This window comes from Dasypus novemcinctus, chromosome 4 (genome assembly GCF_030445035.2).
Source record: "Dasypus novemcinctus isolate mDasNov1 chromosome 4, mDasNov1.1.hap2, whole genome shotgun sequence".
NCBI classification, from domain to species: Eukaryota; Metazoa; Chordata; class Mammalia; order Cingulata; family Dasypodidae; genus Dasypus; species Dasypus novemcinctus.
The window spans coordinates 12294120-12317257 of record NC_080676.1 but is presented as its reverse complement, the minus strand read 5'-3'; the positions used below and the strand labels follow the sequence as shown (position 1 = coordinate 12317257).

The 23138-nt window shown below is 40.5% G+C and overlaps 1 protein-coding gene across 2 annotated transcripts in view; it reads left to right on the top strand.

The window, feature by feature from the left end:
• Window positions 1-23138, top strand: part of SLC9A9 (solute carrier family 9 member A9) — a 615414-nt gene that overhangs the window by 144828 nt on the left and 447448 nt on the right. For both annotated transcript variants that reach the window (XM_058295117.2, XM_058295118.2), the window contains exon 5: window positions 18281-18396. In XM_058295117.2, coding sequence (XP_058151100.1) covers window positions 18281-18396 — 116 coding nt within the window. The remainder of the gene's footprint in view (window positions 1-18280; window positions 18397-23138) is intronic.

Here is a 23138-nt window from a genome sequence, read left to right as displayed (position 1 = left end):
CTGTCAAGTTAGGAACAGAGTGCTGGTTAACAAAATCAGTTCCTGGTAACTGATTTTAGGTCCTGTCAAACCTGTCTTTATTTTTGCTTTAATAACTGACTACATGCTATAAAACACTGTCAATTACAGAGTTTCCTATGTTCCTCTCCTCAGTCTTTGCTTTTATTTGTGCCTTCAGATTCTATAGAAACATAAAGTTTGAAGCGTTGGAAGTAACCTTAGAAGTTACTACCTCCCATAGTAATCCTTTTCCACTGCATGGACAGTTTTTCAATAGGCCTACCTGACTCTATAATGCTTACCCCTTAATTAACACTCCCCCCTCCCCCCAGCTTTCTGGAGCAACATAGCTTAAATCTTCTTTTCCTCTTTCTTATGTCCATCCTTCAAGTCTGAACTCTGGTTGCCATGTTGCTTCTTGGCCTCCTCCCAGTGAGCAAATTCAACCCAACATCTCTTGCTCACTAAATGCATTTCTAACTCCTTCAATATCTTAAGAGGTATTTTCCTAATAGAGTATTTTGTGCAAGAAACAATTTTAGAAGAGATGGAACTAATGCTTAATACAAAGTCATTAGTGTGCCCTGAGGTGGGGATACTGTGTGTCCCTCCCTGCTGCTGACCTCTTCCCCCACCTCCCCTCACACTCCTTCTTTGGCCATAGAGCTGTCTTCTCTTATCATCTTCTCTTGTCATCTCACAGGGTCTTGAGAATTGCGTATTAATTAGATATTTTCAATGTGTGGATGATGAAGCCTATTAAACTCTTAAACTTCTGGCAAGCTCATCTTCACCATCTGCTTGGGTATTTGCCCACTTTCTTCAGCAGGGATTTGGATTGCGTGTCCTAGTGTGGAAAAAGGCAGTCACTCCAATACATTCCTGCAACAAAAACACCCATATTCCCAAGTCCCTATCATGAAGAATCATTAAAGCAGTCATCTCTTTCCAGTAAGGTCTTGGGCAACTTTATATAGTGAAGTTAGATGAAAACATATGTTTCTATGTGGAAAACAATCTATTAAAGGTTTCTCTTGATGGCTCCCTAATCTGAGCCTTTTCAGATCACTGGTTCTTTGAATAAGATGGTTAATGGTAAATGGCTTTTTGTGTTTTTCAACAAATGTGGGAGAATTAAAGAACCCACTGGGTGACTAAGCATTAATTCTCTGGTAACAACAGAAAAGTGAGTACTATTATTATCCCCATTTTATGGATAAGGAAACTGAGGAAAAGAGGAGATAGATACCTAACCCATGGTCAAAGAGCTACAAAGTGACAGTCTGGTCACTTCTCTGTGTACCCCAGTAGACTGCCTATTATCATTTTTACCATTTTACCCCCAGTACCTGGCATGGTATTCAATAAATAATGTATTATTATAATAGCAGGTATTCAATAAATAATGTATTGAGTGGCTTAATAAATCAACTCAATTCTTTCCTCTTTCTCCAATCATTGTTTTTATATAAAGGAGAAGACACTTATTTTCTCTTACTGTATTGTATCCTTAAAGATCAAATAACATTTGATAATAGCAGATCCTATGTTCCCCCAGAGGAATGGAGTGGTTAAGAAAACAAATCATCGACACTTGGCCCATTCATCCTTGGCCCTCTTCTGCATGTGGTTCACACCACCAGGTTCTGTCTTACTGCTAAATGCAAAGTCCATTCAGTTCACAAACCAGATGGGCACATTTAAGGCTGTCTACATTTCAGTTTGATGCCTACATAGTGTGTAGCCAGTCCCCATGACAACTTGGTGAAGGAGAAGTGGAAATGGTGGTCCAGAAGAATAAACTCTACCTGTTGCTTGGGGTGGTGAAGGCCAGGTGATTATCAGAAATGTTCCCATAAATGGCTCAGGCCGGCCCCATGTAGATCCAACCTTGGACTCCAGTCTATTAATATTATGTCTGATAAAATTTGGGAATAGCATGATTTAGCAAATCAAAATTATTTTCTTTAATAGATACTTGCACTGCTGGGGTAGTGAATGGGAAGAGTGATTACAGAGCTCAGGATCTATAAGGGAATAATTTCTTTATAAGGATCTATGTTTCATTGTTTTCCTGTTCTCTAAAGCATTTTGGTGGTTTCTTCTATATTTGAGAGTGGATAAACTCTGTTATTAGAAGTGAAGCCCATGAGAACAGTCTGTCTGCTCTGAAAAGTGATTTGAAATAAGACAAAAGTAGCATGCTTTACAGCTACACAGGGATCTCAAGTAACAAGTTGTATTCCGTGCATCACAAGCAAAGCAGGTCATTTGAAGCCCTCCCTTCTAGATAAAAAAGATTTCAAAAACATGTTGACATGGTTGAAAAAGAAGAATCAGGGCAAGGAATTGATGTTTGATTTTCATCATTCCTGAGATAAATTGTCCATCCGGTCCTGCCACTGATAATGATAATGTATTTTAAAGCCATCAATTAAATAGTACATAGTGTCACATCTTAATTTCAACTAAATATGTTTTAAACATCTCCATTATTTATGAGTTTGCCACTTGCTGGGAAATAGATCTGATTGGGGAAAATCCAAAAAGGTGTATTTTCTTGTTATTTACTTCTACTGCAACCAGCAGTTGGCTTTTGGGTTCCAAATAGTAAAGCTGAAAAACATAAACGTGCTTTGGGGAATATGAAAATGGATACAGATTTCTCAGTGAGTGATCGGTTAAGCAAGTTATATTCAAAACAGCTTTTCTTCCCTTTCTGAAATCCAGCAGAGAGTCTGGAAACTGCTGAGTCTGGAAAACTCTCTTTAGAAGAAAACTAAATTCCATCTTGGCTCTGCCACCAACCAGATTTGGTGTGGCATTGACCAAGCCATTAACCTGGTGGGGTCTTGGTTTCTGTATGTGTAGAATAAGGGAATTCTGGGGCAGATCATTTATAAGTCCTTTCTTTTCCCCTCTCTAAAAGACAAAAACAGTCTTTCAGTTTAACATTTGAGGAAAATGGTGGTGCATAGCTTGTGTGGTGGTGGGTCAGCCTCGACCCCTCTTTTGGCTGTTACTTCATCTGTAAAAGGAGAATAATGGACCTTGGTTTTACCCACCTCCCATGAAGGGAGAGGATGAATGACAGCATGTGTTTTCAAAGGTGAAGAGTAGCCAACCAGGGCCAGGAATGGGTGTACAGGGCAGAGGGGACCTCCCTTGCTGTTTTGGTCTGGGTGAATTTCTTGCTTTGGAATATTTTTTGTTTCCCTTCTTGTTTTTAATCAAATATTATATGTATATGTGTACATGTTTTCGTGTGTATATGTATATGCACGTAAGCATATACATATGTGTGTATAGCACACAGACATGTGTCCACACACACACTTGTATTTCCATTCAGAGCTTTGATCTTCATGTTATCTTCTGATTTGATATAATTCAGCCTAAAGCAAGGAAATCTGTTGTTTTATGTAACTGGCACAGTATTCCTATAACATACAATTTTTGCTAAGTTTTTTTTTAATTTTAAAATTTTTATTTGTCTTTTTAAAAAAAAAATGCATAGATCACAAAAAAATGTTACAGTAAAAAATATAAGAGGTTCTCATATACCCCACACTCCACCCCCACCCCACTTCTCCCACATCAACAACCTCTTTCATGATTGTGGCACCTTCATTCCATTTGGTGAATACATTTTGGAGCACAGTTACACCATATGGACTATAGTTTACATTGTAGTTTATATTATCTCCCAGTCAGTGGGTTATGGCAGGGCATATAATGTCCTGCATCTGTCCCTGCAATATCATTCAGGACAACTCCAAGTCCTGAAAATGCCCCCACATCTCACCTCTTCTTCCTTCTCCTTGCCCTTTGCAACTCTCGTGGCTGCTGTCTCCACATCAATGATATAGTTCCATTGCTAGAGTCACAATAGTTCTAAAGTAGAATACCAGTAAGTCCACTCTAATCCATATTTTATTCCTCCATACTGAGGGCTCTGGGATGGAGGACCCTAAATTGAGAGGAGACTTAGATCCCATATGGCTGATGGAAGCAATTCTCTTGCTTGTAGTTGTAGACAATCTCAGTTCCCTGGTATAGTGGTTGACCATCTTCACCCCCTTATTAGCTGACCTGGGTAAGTCCAACAAACCAAAGAGTAGGTGTTGCAGCTCTGCTGAGGCTCAGGACCCAGCTAGCACATGGCCAGTCCAGAGATTCAAGTCTCCTGAGTATACACCAACCCTAGTGCTAACCACAGGTTCAGTAAAAGTGACAGAGAGGCATGTGTAGAAAGGTCACATCTGAGTAAAAATCCATCACACTCAGGAACACAAATTCCAAAGTAGGGCCCACTGGCAAGGCTCTGAACTCCAGAGCCACCTGCCATAATTGTAGAACCTGTGTGTCCCTGTAACCCTCAGGTGCACCAGTACCTGGGGTCATATCTACTTTGGCTGTCTCTGGGATCTTGCTGAGGTGTGCATAAGCGCAATCCCTCTGATGACCTTCTGACTCATTTTGAAGTCTCTTAGCCCTATAAACTCATTTGTCTTACCATTTCCCCCTTTCATTCAAGGTCTTTTTCTAGTTGCTTCACCAGCTGGTGATTGGTAGTAATTCCTCGGCACCAGGGAGGCTCATCCCTGGGAGTCATGTCCCATGCTGGGGGGAAGGTAATGCATTAACATGCTGAGCTTGGCTTAAAGAGTGGCCACATTTGAGCAACAAGGATGCTGTCAGGAGATAACTCTTAGGCACCCTACAGCTCTAGGCTTAGTTGAAATTTCAAGCACAACAGGCTCACAAGCATAGTCATCAATATCAAGGTCCATCATTGGACCATCCTTCTTCACTGGTCTTTGCCCTTGCACTTGGGGGATTATTGCTATTCCATCAGGGAATGTGACAGAGTCCTCCTGGCAAGGAACTCAGTACTCCCTCAGTTGTCAGAGGGGGTAATTGGAGGGCAATGGAAGTGTTCCACAAGATCGTGCAATGATGGCTATAAGCCATGTTAAATTTCAACAAAAATTTATAAAAGTGTATAGTCTAAAATGTAAACCATAATGTAAAGCAAAATGTAACTAAAAATTTAGAAAAGTGTACAGTCAAAAATATAAACCATAATGTAAACCAAAATGGAAACCATGGTTAGTAGCTATGTTTGCTAGGATTTTAAAATATTTTTTTTCAAGTTTGAGAATTCTCCTTATGACTTTTGCATACTCAGTGGGACTTCACAATGACAAATGTCAGATGTAATGAGATCAAAGCAATGGTCTTCTCCATCCTTCTCTACCTAGGAAACACCCATCTCAAAGGAGCCACAGATCAATGAAATAATGGAAATCTGTTAAATTTTACATTTTGGTGGAGGAGATATTCTTTCCCTCCTTCTTCCCCCTTTCCTTGCTTTCATTTTCTTCTTCAAGGAGTTACAAATTGGAGTTGAGTGGTAATGTCATCTCGAATCTTCAAGCACTATTCAATCATCCTCTCTCTTCCACAAATCAGCAGGGAAACAAAGTCACCAAACAATAGGTATTAAGTCCTTGTTTGTATGTAGACCTGAATTAATTGCCTTTCAGTCAAGCTCTATTTGTGAATTCAGTGGTGCCCGTAAGGTACAGAAGTGACTGAATTATTATTTGCTTCCTTAAGGGCATCCTTATTTGAATCTCCCTACTCTACCTGTGGGCAGGACCAGCAGCTTCTGTACCACCTGAGAGCTTGTTAGAATTGCAGGATCTCAGGCCCTATGCCAGACCTACTGACTTAGAATCTGCATGTTAACAAGATCCCCAAGTGATTGGTCATAGAACAAGGGTTCTTGACCCTGGATGGCATATTGGAATCACAGAGAAGATTTTAAAAATACTAATACCTAGGTCCAACATCCAGAGATTCTGATTTATTTAGTCTGGAGGGCACCATGATTGTTAAAGCTCCCCACATGATTCTAATATGCAGCAAAATTTGAGAACCACTGAATTGGACTATATTGCAACACGTAGTAGAAGAATCCACCCAGATGAATTGCCCAGCCATCAATGTCTATACACTGTGCATTACTACTCACTTGTGGTGGCTCATGCTACCTTTTCCTCTGGTGACTGCACCTCTTCTCCTCCTACCACAATTCTCATCTGACCCCACCTGCTCCAGTAAAGACTCACCTCCTTCTTCCACCAGACCATGGTTCACCCTCCCTCCTCTGAACCCCAACTCACTTTAGCTTCCTTACTGAAGTTGCCATTTTTCACTTAGTAGTCAACTTATTTACACAAGTTGCTTGTCTCTCCCCTCCAGCTGTGAGCTCCTAGAGGACAGAAGCCACATATGACCCATCTTTGTAACCCCTTAACACCTAACAAGACTAGGCAATTGTGTGCATAGAGCAGGGGTGGGAATGGAGAGAAGGCAGAGAGACCCACCTTTGTTGTCTGTCTTCAAATTAGTCAGGTAAGCTGAGCACAGGAAGAATGCGCGGGTGGTGTTTAAGACCTGATAAAACAAAGGAGAAAGCTTTGCAAACTGGGTCAAGGGATGGTTGGGAATACAAGTTGAGAGAGGGATTGAGGCGAGAAAGTAGTGATGATACCCAGTGAGCAATGAGCACAATTTTCTGAAAGGAGGAGAGGGCAGGATGCCTGGGGAATAGAGAAGTGAGAAGGTGAGGTCACTCAGAGCATTTTAGGAGCCACATCCCAGGATGCTGGCACTGGCTGACAAGCTCTGTAAAAGCCTTATCATGTGGGGTGCATGGTGCCTTTAGTGAATGTGGCTGTGTCGCACAATGCTTCTCTCTGTCTCCACCCTGGGTGTGCTTCAGGTAAGTCAGAAGCTGCAGACTGGGGCTCTGTGCTGGGTTAGGGTTCAGAAATGATCCAGGTAGTAAATATGAGTTGACATATAATTAGGATGCCTAGTCAAGTTCTTACCCTTGTGAAGTTCATCTTGCGGTAAATCACTACATCTCCCTGCCTGCCAACATTTGCGATTTATGCCCATTCCATATTCATGCTTGGGATTTACATCACATTTCTTCCAAGAGCCTTGAAGCACTTCACAGAAGGGTTATTTGATTTCCTGCAGGGAATTTCACAGGCTGTAGGAGCAAGAATTGGCACAAAAGTGCAAAGGTAACTGAAGCCTCCATGGGAGGCCCAGGAGAATGGGAAGTTTGCAGGCAAGTGGGTATCACAGTGGGTGGGAAATGGATTTATTAAACCTTGTCCCAAGGATCCCAAGGTCCCAGGGCCTGGGACCTGAAGCATGATTAAAGGACAGTGTATTTCTTCACAACCACTCGTCTGTTGTTTCCATTCTCAAAACAACATGGGGATGGGGAAAGGCAGGAAGAGATGAGAGGTGGAGGCGTCTTTGGGACATGGAGCTGCCCTGGATGGTGCTTCAGGGGCAATCACTGGACATTGTAAATCCTCACAGGGCCCACTGGATGGAATGGGGGAGAGTATGGGCCATGATGTGGACCATTGACCATGAGGTGCAGAGGTGCCCAAAGATGTACTTGCCAAATGCAATGGATGTGTCATAATGATGGGAAGGAGTGTTGCTGGGGAGGGGGGAGAGGTGGGGTGGGGGTGGTAGGGTTCAATGGGACCTCATATATATATATATTTAATGTAATATTATTATAAAGTCAATAAAAAAAAAATAAAAAAAAAATAAAAAAACAACATGGGGACCATTTCCAGGCCCACAGGAAGCCAGATATAGAACTGGCTTGGAGGACAAATCACAGAAGGCACAGCATTTTCCATACCCTCTTACAGCCAAGTTAAATGCCTGAAAAGAAGGTCTTCTAGGCCATTTCCAACCCTCAAAGAGCTGGTTCCATTGTGGTATTAATTTCTAAAGCATTCTACCAGAAACAGAGCATAGTACTTGGTTGTTTAGATTTTGGCAAACCAAGGCAAAAGATATGATAAATTTTCTACTTAGTATCAAATAATAAAGAAAGGAGAGGAACATGTGGTAAAATCTCATCCCTATCACTTGTTGATTTTCCTTGTCTATAAAACAAGAATCATGATGGCTGCCCAACTGTTTTGTGTGTGTATTTGCATGTGAAGATTAAATTATATATATATATGAAAACCATGTTATAGTAGTACTCAATAAATGTAGTTTTTCTCCCTGCTGTTCTTTCTGCCTGCCCTGTTTCCTAAATCTGATTTGATTTCTACCATCACCACCTTCAGTTCCAAGGGCCAGATAGCCCACCACCAATGACAGGCAGGTGCCTTGAGAAGAACCAAGGTTCCATGTGGTGGTCAGATGGCAGCTCAGAAGTGAGTATAGGCCAGGGATGGAGAGAATTGTGATGGCATGGTAGTCTTAGTGGTGGTGTTTGCACAAAATGTTCGGGTGGTAGAATGTCCTGGCACAGAATTACCCAACCTCAACACATAAGTGTCTGTCCCTGACAATATACCCTCCCCTCATCACTTGCCTTCATCTTTCTGCCACCCCACTCCCTGCCCACCTCCTCTTCCAACCAGGGGACAAAAACTTTCATAGAACCATCTTCTTCCTCTAAAGTCCTTCCCACTCCACGCCTTTCAGAGGAGGGGATGAAGGGCAGGAAGTCTGCAGTTTTCCTTGTTCCTTGTACAAGATGAGCTAGATGGAGGAGCTGGACAGTGGCACACCTGGCCATAGGAAAGCTGAAGGAGGTCCATTTTCTTCTAATATCCACTTGCACCCAGCTGACTCAACTGTCCTCTTCTTTTCCCCATCCTCGAGCAGAGTGGACTAAGTCAAGAGGGCAGTGGGAAGAGTAGGCCAAAGGGGACATCTTGCAGCGTTAGGTCTGAGCACTTGCTTCAGCTACAACAGAAGGCTTCACACACTTCTTGGGCTCCTGGGGGCAGGACAGCTCAAACTGGGTGCTGAGGCTAGAGTCATAGTGGAGCCACACCTTAACCAGGACAGGTCTTTTCCTCTCATTGCTGCAGTGGTGGAGATGGCACATGGTTCCCTGGTTTGCCAAAGGAAGGGTTTCATTTGTTTGCCTACTGGCTCTTTGTACTGTTTCAAGAAGAAATGATCTTCAATAGGAAAGATTGTATAGTCCAGGAAAAACAACAGTAGTTGGGACTTCCTCCATTTAGGTGGAACATTGCTGGCCATTTCCCTACTTGGATATACCTGCAGGTTCAGCAAATACGCCATCTTCCTCTCAAAGAGTAACAGAGCGTCCCCTCCCTCGTGAACTCAGTGCCATTGATCTGCACTGCTCAGAGATAAAATTTCTACTTATGTTTGTGACTCATCTCCCCTTCCTGAGGTGAGGAACCATGTATGACTCATCTTTGCATTTCTCATAGGATTGGTAAAGCCTTTCACAATAGACAATTCTGTGTATGTTTAAATGGAATGCAAGAAACAGTGACAAAAGAGAAGAATCATCCCTTTGATACCTGTTGGAGCCACCTGGCCCCATGGACCCTCTAAGCCTTGTATAATTCTACCACCCAAAGTCAGACCCCTCGCCTCATCTCACTAATCTTGGTAAAGCAAGACCTCTGTTTATGAGCCACGACGAGATGTGAATTTCACAGTTTCGATCTCACTCCTTTACACTCCTTTGAGCCTCACCCAATTCCCCTTCTCTGTCTGGAGACATACTTGGCTCTTCTTACAATGAAACTTCTCAGAAAAATTAGGTATGTTGCCTATTTCAGGTTTTTTTTTTTTTTTCTTTTCCCACAGACTCCTCAACTCATTCTCATCTTGCCTTACCCTACCCACACACACGCTTATAATGGCTCTAAATAAAATGAACCTCTTGGCACCATTCAACTTTATTATGCCCTTCTTGAAATATTTTCTTCCCTTGAATTCTGTGACACTCTGCTAGATTTCCACTCATATCTATGTTGATTGCCTCTTGGTGTCCTCTGCTGGCTTATCTTCTTTTATCTAAACTTCAAATGCTGGAGTTTCCCAAGCCTCAATTGTGAGCCCTTTTATTTTTTATTTTTATTTTTTAAGATTTATTTATTTATTTATTTCCCCTCCCCCCCCCCACCCCAGTTGTCTGTTCTTTGTGTCTATTTGCTGCATCTTCTTCTTTGTCCGCCTCTGTTGTTGTCAGCGGCACGGGAATCTGTGTTTCTTTTTATTCCGTCATCTTGTTGTGTCAGCTCTCCGTGTGGGCAGCGCCATTCTTGGGCAGGCTGCACTTTCTTTTGCGCTGGGCGGCTCCTTACGGAGCGCACTCCTTGCGTGTGGGGCTCCCCTATGTGGGGGACACCCCTGCGTGGCACGGCACTCCTTGCCCTCATCAGCACTGCACATGGGCCAGCTCCACACGGGTCAAGGAGACCCAGGGTTTGAAACACGGACCTCCCATGTGGTAGGCGGACGCCCTAACCACTGGGCCAAGTCCATTTCCCTGTGAGCCCTTTTATATTTTATCTTCTTTGGGGGCTTTCATTCACATCCAAAACTGCAACAACACACCACACAATGTCTATCAAATCTGTGTCCTGCACAAATCCCTCACTGAGATCCAAATCTCTATATACAACAGTTTCTCCCATGGATGTTTCACTAGCTCCTTAATCGCAAAATTTCCAAAATTGAATTTGTGATCTCCCCCATGAAATAAGTTTCCCCCTCAGTATTCCCCAGCTGATAGAAACATGTATGCATGTGCACACACATATACACACACACAGCCTGACTTAAAATGATTCCAACCTTCCCCTTGCTCATAAAATAAAGACCAAAAGCCCTCTCAGCAGCCAAGTCTCATCACCTCTCTTCCTTTATCTCTGTGATCTGCACTGGCCGCCTCCTCTCAGTTTCTTACACAGGCCTCAGGATGTTTGCACAAATCTCCACACCCATATTTGCTTTTTTTTTTTAAGATATATTTATTTTATTTATTTCTCTCCCCTCCCCCCGCCCAGTTGTCTGTTTTCTGTGTCTATTTGCTGCGTGTTCTTCTTTGTCCACTTCTGTTGTCAGCGGCACGGGAATCTGTGTTTCTTTTTGTTGCGTTATCTTGTTGTGTCAGCTCTCCATGTGTGTGGCGCCATTCCTGGGCAGGCTGCACTTTCTTTCGTGCTGGGCGGCTCTCCTTATGGGGCGCACTCCTTGCGCGTGAGACTCCCCTACGTGGCGGGCACCCCTGCGTGGCACGGCACTCCTTGCCGCATCAGCACTGCACATGGGCCAGCTCCACACGGGTCAAGGAGGCCCAGGGTTTGAACCGTGGACCTCCCATGTGGTAGACGGATGCCCTAACCCCTGGGTCAAGTCTGCTTCCCCATATTTGCTTTCTTATCTCCTATCCTCCTTCAGATCTCAGCCCAAATGTGCACTTGCCCAAGGAAGCCTTCCCTGGACCCCAAGACGAGTCCCCTAGTTATACTCTTATAGTGCCCTGTACTTCTCTCCATAATGCTTAATCCCAATATTAATAAAATAATAAATTATGAATTGGTTATTAAATATTTGGCAACCTCAATAAAATGTGAGCTTACTGAAAGTAGGAATTATGTCTGTTGGTAAATATATGTTGAATGAATGAATGAGCAAATTAATGAATGTATGAGTGAATGAATTAATGAATTTGGCTAAAAAGCCTTCCTGATCCCTTTCAACCCTGCACTAAAAATCTATGACCTCTCTATGTATGTTCCCATATGAATAATAAACTTAAATAAAAAAGAATTCATGACCTCTCCAGTGAGGTATCATCCTTAAATTCATGCCCCAGAAAAAAAGAGAAAATGTGAAATCAAAATTATCTCTAAAACATTTGGATAGATTGAATAATGGCCCCCCTCAATAGATGCCCACATTATAATCCCTGTAATCTGTGATTGTTACCTTCCCTGGCAAGAATCTTGAGATGGAGATTATCCTAGATTACATGGGTGGGTTCTAAATGCAATCACGTATGTCCTCCTAAGAGGAAAACAAAGGGAGATTGGACACATAGAGGAGAAGGCCAGGTGAAGATGGAGCAGAGGGAGATTTGAAGATGCTGGCTTTGAAGTTTAGAGCAATGCAACAAGCCAAGGAATGCTGTCAGCCATCAGAATCTGAAAGAGGCAAGGAACACCCTTTTCTCTAAAGTTCCCAGAGGGAGTGATACTCACTTTGGACTTCTGGTCTCCAGAACTGTGAGAGAAGACATTTCTGTTGTTGTAAGCCACCAACTTTGAGGCGATTTGTTACAGCAGCCTGGGTAAACTAATGTAAATGTGCACAAATAAATGGGGAAAGATACTTACTGTATCAAAAGGAAAATATTTGGATATAGAATTCGGAAGTCTAGTTGCAGATCATAATGATCATTGACTCCAGAGCCCGTTGATGCTGAGTTTTCCCAGTGCAGAGAGAACTCCATGAGGGACCTTGGGTCACCTTCTTTCCCAGGCAGATATGTGGCTGTTTTGACCCTTCATGCTTACCCAGTTGTGTCCTCTACCAATTAGAAAAAAATGCCTGTGCCACAGATCTATTCATAGCTGGATCAGGGCTATTTTTTTTTTTTAAGTAAGATGTATTCTTTGTTAAAGATACTGGAATTTAGATGACACATTTGAAAATTATCTAAGCTACTGCATCTTCTGGAACTTTGTTGTTTTGAAATATTTTCAGTTCATGCCTTTACGCGTGGGGCTTTAATAATGTGAAACAAGTGCATGAAAGTTAAAATTAATAGTGCATCATAATCAGTAAAACAAGCAACGTTGCACTGAGCAGTTTTTTCAATCCCCATTTACCTAATACCTTACATTAGAGCAAGCGACGTGACGCCATCCTGTGACTCTGTTCTTTGAGGGCAGATCATGGCTGTCCATTCTATATCCCCAGCACTCTAAGTTTCAAAGAACAGCACTAAGTGGAGAGTTGCTGAAATCAGTGTTATCGACAATTTTGCTTTTCGTGAGTCACTCCTGCTTCTGTCCAACCCTGTAACCCAGACTGTCACGAATGCCAGACTGCTCTCAGGAGGACAAGGTGCTCGGGGCTGCTGTCATCCTGGCGCTGTGCGCACTGCGCTCCTCGAGATTCCCCCTCCCCATCTGACGACTTCTGCGCTCTAGCCTATGCCATCGGACATGCTTCCTGTGGGGTGCTGATGAAATAAACCACTCTGTGAGAATATGGTGTTTGCTAGTGGATTCTTTTTTGACATCTCAGTAAATATCTTGATAACGAGTTGGTTTTTGTCATTAATATGGTAGTGGTTGAGGGCAGGGAGAGGGAAGAAGAGACGTGATGTGGGGGCATTTTCGGGACTTGGAGCTGTCCTGAATGATATTGCAGGGACAGATGCTGGACACTGTATATCCTGCCATAACCCACTGAATGTACTGGAGGAGAGTGTAAACCACCATGTAAACCATAATCCATGAGGTGCAGCGGTGCTCCAAAATGTATTCACCAAATGCAGTGAATGTGCCACAATGATGAAAGAGGTTGGTGAAGTGGGAGGAGTGGGGTGGGGGGTGGGGTGTATGGGAACCTCTTATATTTTTTTAATATAATATTTTTTGTGATCTATGTATCTTTTTAAAAAAAGGCAATTAAATAAAAAAAATGTAGATGATGAAAACAATGACAATATAAATAAATGACATTTGTAAGAAGTGCCCAGCACATAGTATGTGCACAGTAAATACTAGCTTTTATAATGACCATTGTTAGAGGTATGGCAATGACTCTATTGTGCCTCTACTAGACTAGACATTTGGGTTTTGTTTGTTTGGTTGGTGTGGTTGGTTTTTATATTATCTCAAGGAAGTAAATGGAATGATGTTATTTTAGGTATGATTTGGAGAAAAGAAATTATTTGCTTTTATCCATGCATACTTGAGTCTCATGATTTCAAAAGCAATTCAAAGTAGTGTAGAGTTGGTGGTTTTGACATTGACTGCCCAGGTTCAAATCCACCTCTTTCATAAGCTACCTAAGTGACCCTAGGTAAGTTAGTTAACCTCTCTGAATCCCAATTTTCTCATTTGTAAAAAGGGGATAATTATAATACCTAATTCATAGGGTTATGGGGATTAAATAGCACAATGAATGTCTATTGTATAGCATAATAGCACTGACTAATGATCAGTGTTTGTTTTTATTATTGATATTTTAAAAGAAATAGAAAATACAGAAAAACAAAAAATAGTCACATTGAATTCCATTATATAACCACTATTAACACCCTGGACTATATCCTTCTAACCTTCTTCTGTTCATATGTACGCCTACATATACTCAATCTTTATAAAATTATAAATTATTATTATTGCCATTTTATAATCTGCTTTTTCAGATTAAATTTTCTGTGCTCAGTCAATCTTTAACTTATACACTAGATATTTAGATTATTTTTAATTTCTCACTATTATAAATAACAAAACATGTCATACATATTTGATTAATTTCTTAGTATAACTTTGTAGGAAGGAATTTAATGTAGAATATAAAGATTTTTAATACTTTTAAAATAAATTGTTAAATTGGATTCCATAGGATTTTATTAATTTTCATTTCTACCAATAGTAAATGAGGCTTTGGCTCTCATGTAACCTTGCCAAGAACTGAGTAGTATAGACATACATATAATTTTTATCTTGCCCAATTTAATATCTTCTATGCAATATAGAGCAAGTCATTTTAATTCTCTAAGCCTCAGATTCCTAACCTGTAACATTTACTAATAGGTATGGAATTCAGAAATATAGTCCCAGATCTGAAAGTTCATAATGATTTCAGAGCCTGTTGCTGCTCACTATTGGAAGCACAGTTTAAAAGAGAAACAACTCTGATGAAGCTGGCTTAGATGGAATGGCTGACTAACTGGGGATTGTGCCAAGGAGCCTTTCTATGGTCATCTTGCCAGGACCTCCTACTATTCTCAGACCTGCATATTCCAATTCAGAGAGTGATATGGATAGCAGATATGATCCAAATTTATGTGTGTGGGGTTTTTTATTGTCCTCTCTCCTGTTACAACGCATGCTCCGTAAGAGCAGAGATCTTTGTTCATGGAGGTATCTCAAGCATCTAGCACAGAGATGGACACATAGTAGGGGCTCAAAAATACGTATCTACCAAATGGATGAACTGAATGTGTTGAAAGACTGGAAGCCAGGAGAGGGCTCTCCCCAGGATGTACCCGCTCAGACGGGTGCTTTTCCCAGATCCCGCTGCTGACACAGTCTTTCTCAGGTGCGTTAGTTCCATCAGCCTGGTGAAGGCTCAGGAACCTCTGCTGAATTCCACACTCTTCAAAGTAGAGCTGGGTGTCTCTGATCTAACCTACTCTGAGCTGGTTCTAGTTCAACTGGAAGGGCAGTATTATTTTCAAGTCCTTAGAGATACTCCATTTTTGTCCCTTTGTACTATCCAGAACAGCCAGCTCATGGGGTGGTACGAGCATACCATAGGAGATAATGTGCAGTGTGAAATAGGGAGTGGTTTGATCTAGGCTACCTGCTGTGGTGGTTTCAAGCTCATGCTCAGTAGCTGGAACCCCTCAGTTCGCACATGGGCTTCACAACTTACTAGCTGTGCGATCCTGAGGAAGTTATTTAATCACACTGTGCTTCATTTTCTCATCTGTACATTGCAAACAATAATACTACCTACCTCCTAGGATCAAAGGGTGGATTAAAGGAGTCAAAAGAGGTGAGGAACTAGAAGATAGTAAGTCAATGTAATCTGCTATTTTCATCATAGTTATTAGTAATAATGATCTCATTGAACTTACTTTGTGTCTGACATCAAATATCTATTATTTCAGTTACTCCTCATAATAACCCTTGGGACTGACTATTATTGTTAACCCTACATCATTGGTAAGGATACTGAAACTAAGGAAGTTTTAGTAATACTCAAAAATCATATTGCTGATAAGTGGCAAAACCAGCATTTAAATAGAGGTATGTCTAAAATACTCTCTCGGAGAGGTTGTTCTTACCAGAATTTGAAACATTGACATCCTCACTGATGTTATGATTTCTGGTATCTTATTTCTAGCTTTTTGATCATGCTCACAACCTCAGAACATTTTTCAAAATTAAACTTCAAATAAATGTAATTACTTAAACATCCACCTAAGGGGCTGATGGTCTATAGTTTTTAAGGACTCTTGCAGTAATTTTGTGCTTCAGCTCACCAATCTCTGTATCTCCTCTACTAGGAGTTTAGGAAAATAGGCAGTCAATTAAATAAATATGATTTAAAAAGCTCTGAAGTGGTAAATGATAACCAAAGCAAACATTTTTGTGTTCCATGGGGTGGAGATAGTAAGGCTTTATTTAAAGTTTTTATTTTATTTTTTTTCCTTAGATATTTTTTAAATTAATTAATTAATTAATTTTTAATGTTATATTAAAAAAATATGAGGTCCTCCTATACCCCCCACCTGTCTCACCCCACTCCTCCCCAAACCACAACATCCTCCATCATCATGGGACATTCATTGCACTTGGTGAATACATCTCTGAGCACTGCTGCACCACATGGTCAGTGGTCCACATCATAGCCCACACTCTCCCACAGTCCACCCAGTGGGCCATGGGAGGACATACAATGTCCAGTAACTGTCCCTGAAGTACCACCCAGGACACCTCCAAGTCCTGAAAATGCCCTCACATCACATCTCTTCTTCCCCTTTCCACTCTCAGCAGCTATCATGGCCACTTTCTCCATCTCAGTGCTACATTTACTTCCACTACTAATCGCATTAGTTCCAGAATAGAGAATCAGTAAGTCCACTCTAATCTATATTCCTCCATTCTGTGGACCCTGGGATGGTTATGTCCACGCGACCTCTGTATTGAGAGGGTGCTTCGATTCCACTTGGATGATGGATACAATTCTCATGTTTGCAGTTGTAGGCACTCTTGGCTCTCTGCTGTGGTGATTTACCTTCTTCACCTCCCTGTTAGCTGGCTGGAGTAAGTCCAATAAACCAGAGAGTAGTAGTTGCAAATCTGTTGAGGCTCAGGGCCTGGCTATCACATGGTCAGTCCAGAGATTCAGGTCCCCTGAGTATACACTAAACCCCAGCACCAAGAGAGGCTTGTGAACAAAGATAAAGTTTTTATAATCTTCATAAAAAGAGCAGCTTTCGAGGAAAGTCCATCTGTCAGCCATGTGAGATCAAAATCCCCTCTCAATTAAATGTAGAGTGGTCATCACCACCCAGAATCCTCAGATTTGGGGAATAAAATATGGCCTAGAGTAGACTTACTAGTATTCTACTATAGACTTATCATGATTCTAGCAATAGAAGAAATTATATCACTGATGTGGAGACAGTGTCCACTGGAGTTGCTGAAGGCAGGGAGAATGAAAAAGAGGTGTAATATGGGAGCATTGTCAGGACTTAGAGTTGTCTTGAATTATATTGCAGGGACAGATGCAGGACATTATATATCCTGCCATAACCTACCAAATGAACTGGGAGAGAGTATAAACTACAATGCAAACTATAATCCATGCTTAGTGGCAATGCTCCAAAATGTGTTCATCAATTGCAGTGAATATACCACATTAATGAAAGAAGTTGTTAATGTGGGGAAAAGTGGGAGGTGTGGGAAGTGGGACATATGGGAATCCTCTATGTTTTTTTAATGTTACATTTTGTGTGACCTATATATCTTTTAAAAATAAATAAAAAAGATATTTAAAAAAAGAGAGCAGTTTTCCTGAGAAGACCAAAATGGAACCATTTCAGGATTCATTTTCCACAGTGTATCAGAATTACTCATGCTGTAAGCACACAGCAATTCTCTACCCACTGCTCATGTGTCCTGATACCAGAAGTAGAAATTCATCTACTGTAAAGTGACTGCTTGACCGAGTGCCCTGTGAGGAGCTAATATCCTTTTCGCTGCAGTAACAGATTTGAAATTTGAACCCTTTCCAGACACCTTGGTGGAAAAAGCAAAAGAAGCTGAAAAGCAATCCATTTCCAGATGTCAACGCAGCAGCTGTATTTGTGGGCAGGCTTTGCTGTGCCACATTTAACGGGTTATTTTTTATAATCTTGAGGTTTGTCTTATTTCCATAGAAATATACTAGAAAATATTGTGTTCCTTTCTGCCAGGTGAGTGAATTGTGATATTTGGTGAAAGTGTCTTCTTCAAAAGTCAAGAGATTTAGACACAGTGCGCTGTGAGCGAGCGTGACCTGAGTTGTCAGGAAGGTGGTATTTTGTGCATGGCATTTATTCAGGAGGCACATGAGACTGTTACTCTAGCATGGTGTACACAGGATTCAGCTTGATGCTTGAAGATCTTATTTTTCTCTTCTCCAGGTTGATTATGTATGGTTTCGTGAAGGCTATGATATATGCTGGCCAGCTGAAAAATGGAGACTTTCATTTCACTGACTGTTTGTTTTTTGGATCTCTGATGTCTGCTACAGATCCAGGTAATTGTTTAAATCACATTTTCATCTTTTGAAGTGGCAAGCATTTAAACTGAATGTTTCTCTAAAGGCCATCAGCTGACTCATAATAGTAATTCCTTATGTCTCTTTACTGCAGATGGCATATTTGTTAGTGATTACCAATAAATGAAACAGGTGACTATTCTCGCAAGCATTGAATCTGGAGACCATTTCAGTCACGGGAAAGGATCTTTTAATTCTTTCTAATATATTTCTCTAGAACAGGAAGCATTCTAAGTTATCTTCCTTAATTTTTCTCCTTATGTGATCTTCTTTCAAAAATGATCTATTGAATTAAATGGTAAAAAAAAAATTTTTTTAATAATTTACTATGAACCTTTACAAACACGCAAAATGGGGAGCATAGTAAAAAGAACGGCTATACTATCTGTAGCAATGATCAAGTTTGGCAAATCTTGTGGCTCTGTATCTCCCCTACTCCCCATGACTGGGTTATATAAAAGCAAATCTCAAACATCATATCATTTTATTTGTAAAACACTTAGAAAAAATGACCATTGCAATTATAGAACCTTAAAAAGTTAATAGCAATTCTTTGATTGTATCAAAGATCTACTCACTGTGCAAATTTCCCCAGTTGTCATATTATTATTATCATTATTAATTTGTGTGGTAGCTTATACAGATTAGCACCCAAACAAAGGCTACATATTATAATTGATTAATAATTCTTTTTAGCCTGTTGTACCCACTGATTTTTATTTTTATTGCCATTTAATTATTGAAGAAAAACGAGATCATTTGTCTTGTGGTTGAATAGAATATGGTAGTTTAATTTGTTCCTCTATCCCAAGTATTTCTTTCAAATTCATGATTGGAGCCAGAGATTTAATCAGATTCAGGTTCACTTGTGTGTGTGTGTGGCAAGATGACCACGTGTGGTGCTGTGAGCCTTCTATTACATCACATCAAGAGCCCCACAATGCTTGGCTGTCTCTTGGTGAACAGCGATTCAGTTGTCGGCCTGATCCACAACCTTACTGGATTGCTACTCTAGCAGAGGCCACCGGAAAATACCTGTAGTGGAGGAAGTTGGGTTTATTAGGTGTTGCAGCAAAGGAGAAGTACACCATGGGGAACCCTGGGAAGTCTCCGTATGAGGGTGTTCAAAAGGAATTATTGGAGATTTGGGCTCATGTTGGTGATTTCAGGAGGGTTTAAGGAGGGTCTGATTGCAGGGTAATTCCACCACTGCTGATGTTAGTAAATTTTTTCTAGAAGAGTAGAAGGCTAGACTGACGCGGAAGTTGCAAATGGTAAAGAAGTAGCAGTCACTCACATCAACTAGCTGGGTGTTCAGTCATTTTTCTGGTTTGGATAATGTTCTTTTTCTGTCCGTGATTATGTGGTTGTTTCATTGTTATCTTGCTCCGTCATGGTCACAGAGCAAACTTGTCTCATGCTGAGGTTCTGTGGAATTGATGATGCTCAACAGAACATCAAGGCACAACTGACAGTACCAGGTCTGCTCCCAAATATCAGGGCCCACTTTTTTCTCTTTCTTAAAGTGTTCCTTTGACCAAACTGATGGTTTCTTATAAATGCAGAATATCAGGCTCAGCTCCAGACTCACTGAATCAGATTTTGGAATTTAACCATATCCTCACGTGATACATATGCATATTAAAGTTTGAGAAGCACTAGGTTTTAGCATTCCCCATTTTACCTGCTGGTTTTAGTTCACATTGTTGGTTACTACCAGGCCCAATATTTAATTAAGTTTAAAATATCATGGTATGTTAATTCTGTCCTAACTTTTGCATTTACTAGCTGGCAGTCTCCTATAAAGAAGTGCTTTTCCAAATCAATTGACTGTTCTGTAGTAATGGTTTGAACAAGCAAAGCAGGATAAATGGTTGATTCTTTCCCTTTATTTACTAATTTTCAAAAATAATGAATCATTCCCCTACCATCCTCCTAATGTGACTGATGAGGTGGTTTGTTTTTAAGTGTCATTATGAACACATGGTTTTTTTAACATATTTGATATGTTTCAATCTACTGTGGTCATCATTCTTTTTGATGATCAAAATATGCCATCTTTGCAAGTAGGAACCTCTTCAGGTATACCTGTGTCCTTATGATATGATCCTTGACAGGTCTCTTCCTTTCTTTGGTAGAACTAGGTGTTTTAATGGTATAAGTTTCCTGCCGCAACCTGGAATCAGCCGTTTTGCCAGGAGCCTTGGTTCTTCTTAGGGGAAATTTATTTAGAGACCACAGTCTGGGCACTCATCAGGGTTTTCACTGTTTCTGGGTTGATGATTATTTCTAAACTTTTTCTCTTTAAAAAAAAAAAAGAGACATTATATCACAAATTCATATTAACATTTTCAGTTCAAATTTGGAGTTACAAGGTTTTACTTAACTTCCTTGAATTTATATTTGCATTTTTATTTTTCTTCTGCCTATTTTCTCCTTCCTACTATGTTAATCTAATTTCTTATTGCTTAAAACATGTAATTTTCAAAATTATACATATTATTTCTAGCAATATGATCACTGAACACTGCCTAAGTTTTCTTTGTGGTTCTTTTTTAACCTAAGGATATATCTTACTAGGGAGGTACAGTCAGAAAACACTCTGTTTTAAAAGCACTTGAAATAATTCCTTTGTGTGGTTAGGCTGCAAGTCAATACATGGTAATGTTTATTTGTTTCATTTTGCTTTTAATTTTTGTTTTCAAATTAGATTTTAACAACCTACAGGATTCCAAAATGAAAAACAAACAAACAACAAACAAAAAAAACAAGAGAAATCTAGTTTCCATCTCTGTCCTCCAATTCTCTGGCCATTTTGGTAGATTTTAGTTTATCCTTCCATTTCTTAAATTTAAGCAGTCAATATACACACATGCATATATTTTGCCATATGCTACCATGCACATTGTTCTTCATCTTACTTTCGTTTAATTAATGTATTTTGGAGATTACTCTGTAACAAAAAACAGAGATCTTTTTCATTCTTTAAAGCTGCAGAGTACTCCATAGTTTATTCAACCAGTCCTCTGCTGATGGACATATGGGTTCTTGCTTGTCTTTTGCAATTATGAATGATGTGTTGCAATTAACAACCTTGAAATTAATATTTTTACATTTTTATCAGGGTATCTCCGGGGAACATTTCTAGAATCAGGTTAAAAGGCAAGTGCATGTATAATTTTCCTAGATATAACAGATTCTTCTCCATAAAGTCGTACCATTTTATATTCCCACCAACAATGCATGACAGTACCTGTTCCTAACAGCTTTGCCAATGAGATATGCTGTCAAAATTCTGGATTTTTAGCCACATGATAAGCGAACATTTGTATGTCCTGGTGGCTTGAATTAGCCTTTCCTTTATTATGAGTAAGGCTGAACATTTTTTCATATGTTTAGAGGACATATGCATTTTTTTCCTGAAAATCACCTGTCATAAGATGCCCATTTTCAATAGAGTTGCCTTTATAATATTAGTTTCAAAATTCTTTTCCAGTTGTCATTTGTTCATTTATTTTGCTTACGGTATGGGGAAAAAAAGGATTTTTATCATGGATGATTCTGACCTGTTTTCTGGAAGGAGATGAAATGAGAAAGGGTCTCAGGTTTGAAACCCTTGGCAAAGATTTAGAGGATCAGGGCCCCAGAGTGGGGTCTGGGAATCAGTGTTCAGGGACTGGGGTGACCTGGACACTGCGTCATTGCTGAGGATTTCACGTTACAGTTCCATAGCCCAGGGAAATGCAGAAAACCCTGCGGCAGCCACGGGAGGCACCGACACAGGACACAGGACACCCGCCTCTTCTCCCCGGTCAGGGCTATTCCCGTCTGCTCTGTTTCAGCATCTCGTTGCCTCTCAGGGTCTGTTCCCATCTCAAGTCACCTTTTCTCACATTTACCTGTTGAAAATCATCGCATCCATTGTTCCGTGGTCCCAGTGCCAAAGGCCGAGGCTGTGCGTTCTAGTGAGTGACTGAAGTAAGATTGTGTTGTTTTCAAGCTCTGCTCCTTTCTGGCTGGTGATATCCCTGAGGTTATGTTTACAGGAGGCAGGAAAAATGATTGAAATGAAAAATGGAAAAGATTGTTTACCTGCCTTGTGTCAAACAACTGAACTGATGGGATTTTTTTTTAAATTCAAAATTGCCTCACCACTATACAGAGAATCCTGAGAACCAAGTCCATGCTCCAAGGTGGGCCCGGACCAGCTGTGTGACTTTGAGCAGCCAACCAGTTAGCCTCTCTAGATTTTATGGATTCTTGGGGGCGGAAGATACTGCATCTCATCTCTTTCAACTTCTTCATTTTACAGATGAAGAAACCGACTCTTCATCTGTAAAATGAGAAGTTTCCACTGGAGCTCTTGGATCCTTCCTTCCACCTCTAACATCCCACCTTTTATTCCTGTGAGAAAATGATTTTTATTTGGAAAACAAGCTTTTATTTTAAAGAAAGTAAAAGTCAGTCCAAAGCTCTTTACTCCAATTCAGCAAATACTAGCGAGGGTCTCACAGAGCAGATACCCAAACATGAAGAGAACTTAAATTCCCTTCTTTGACAGGGAGCTGATTGTTTTATTAAAACACGCTGAATCCACTCTCTACTAAATTGGTGCAATTTCGGTCTTCAACCACCTTAAAACGTCTAGTTGAATCTTACCCCACAATTATTCATTTAGTGCCTAAATTATCATGACTCACTAATTTATGAAAGAGAACTCT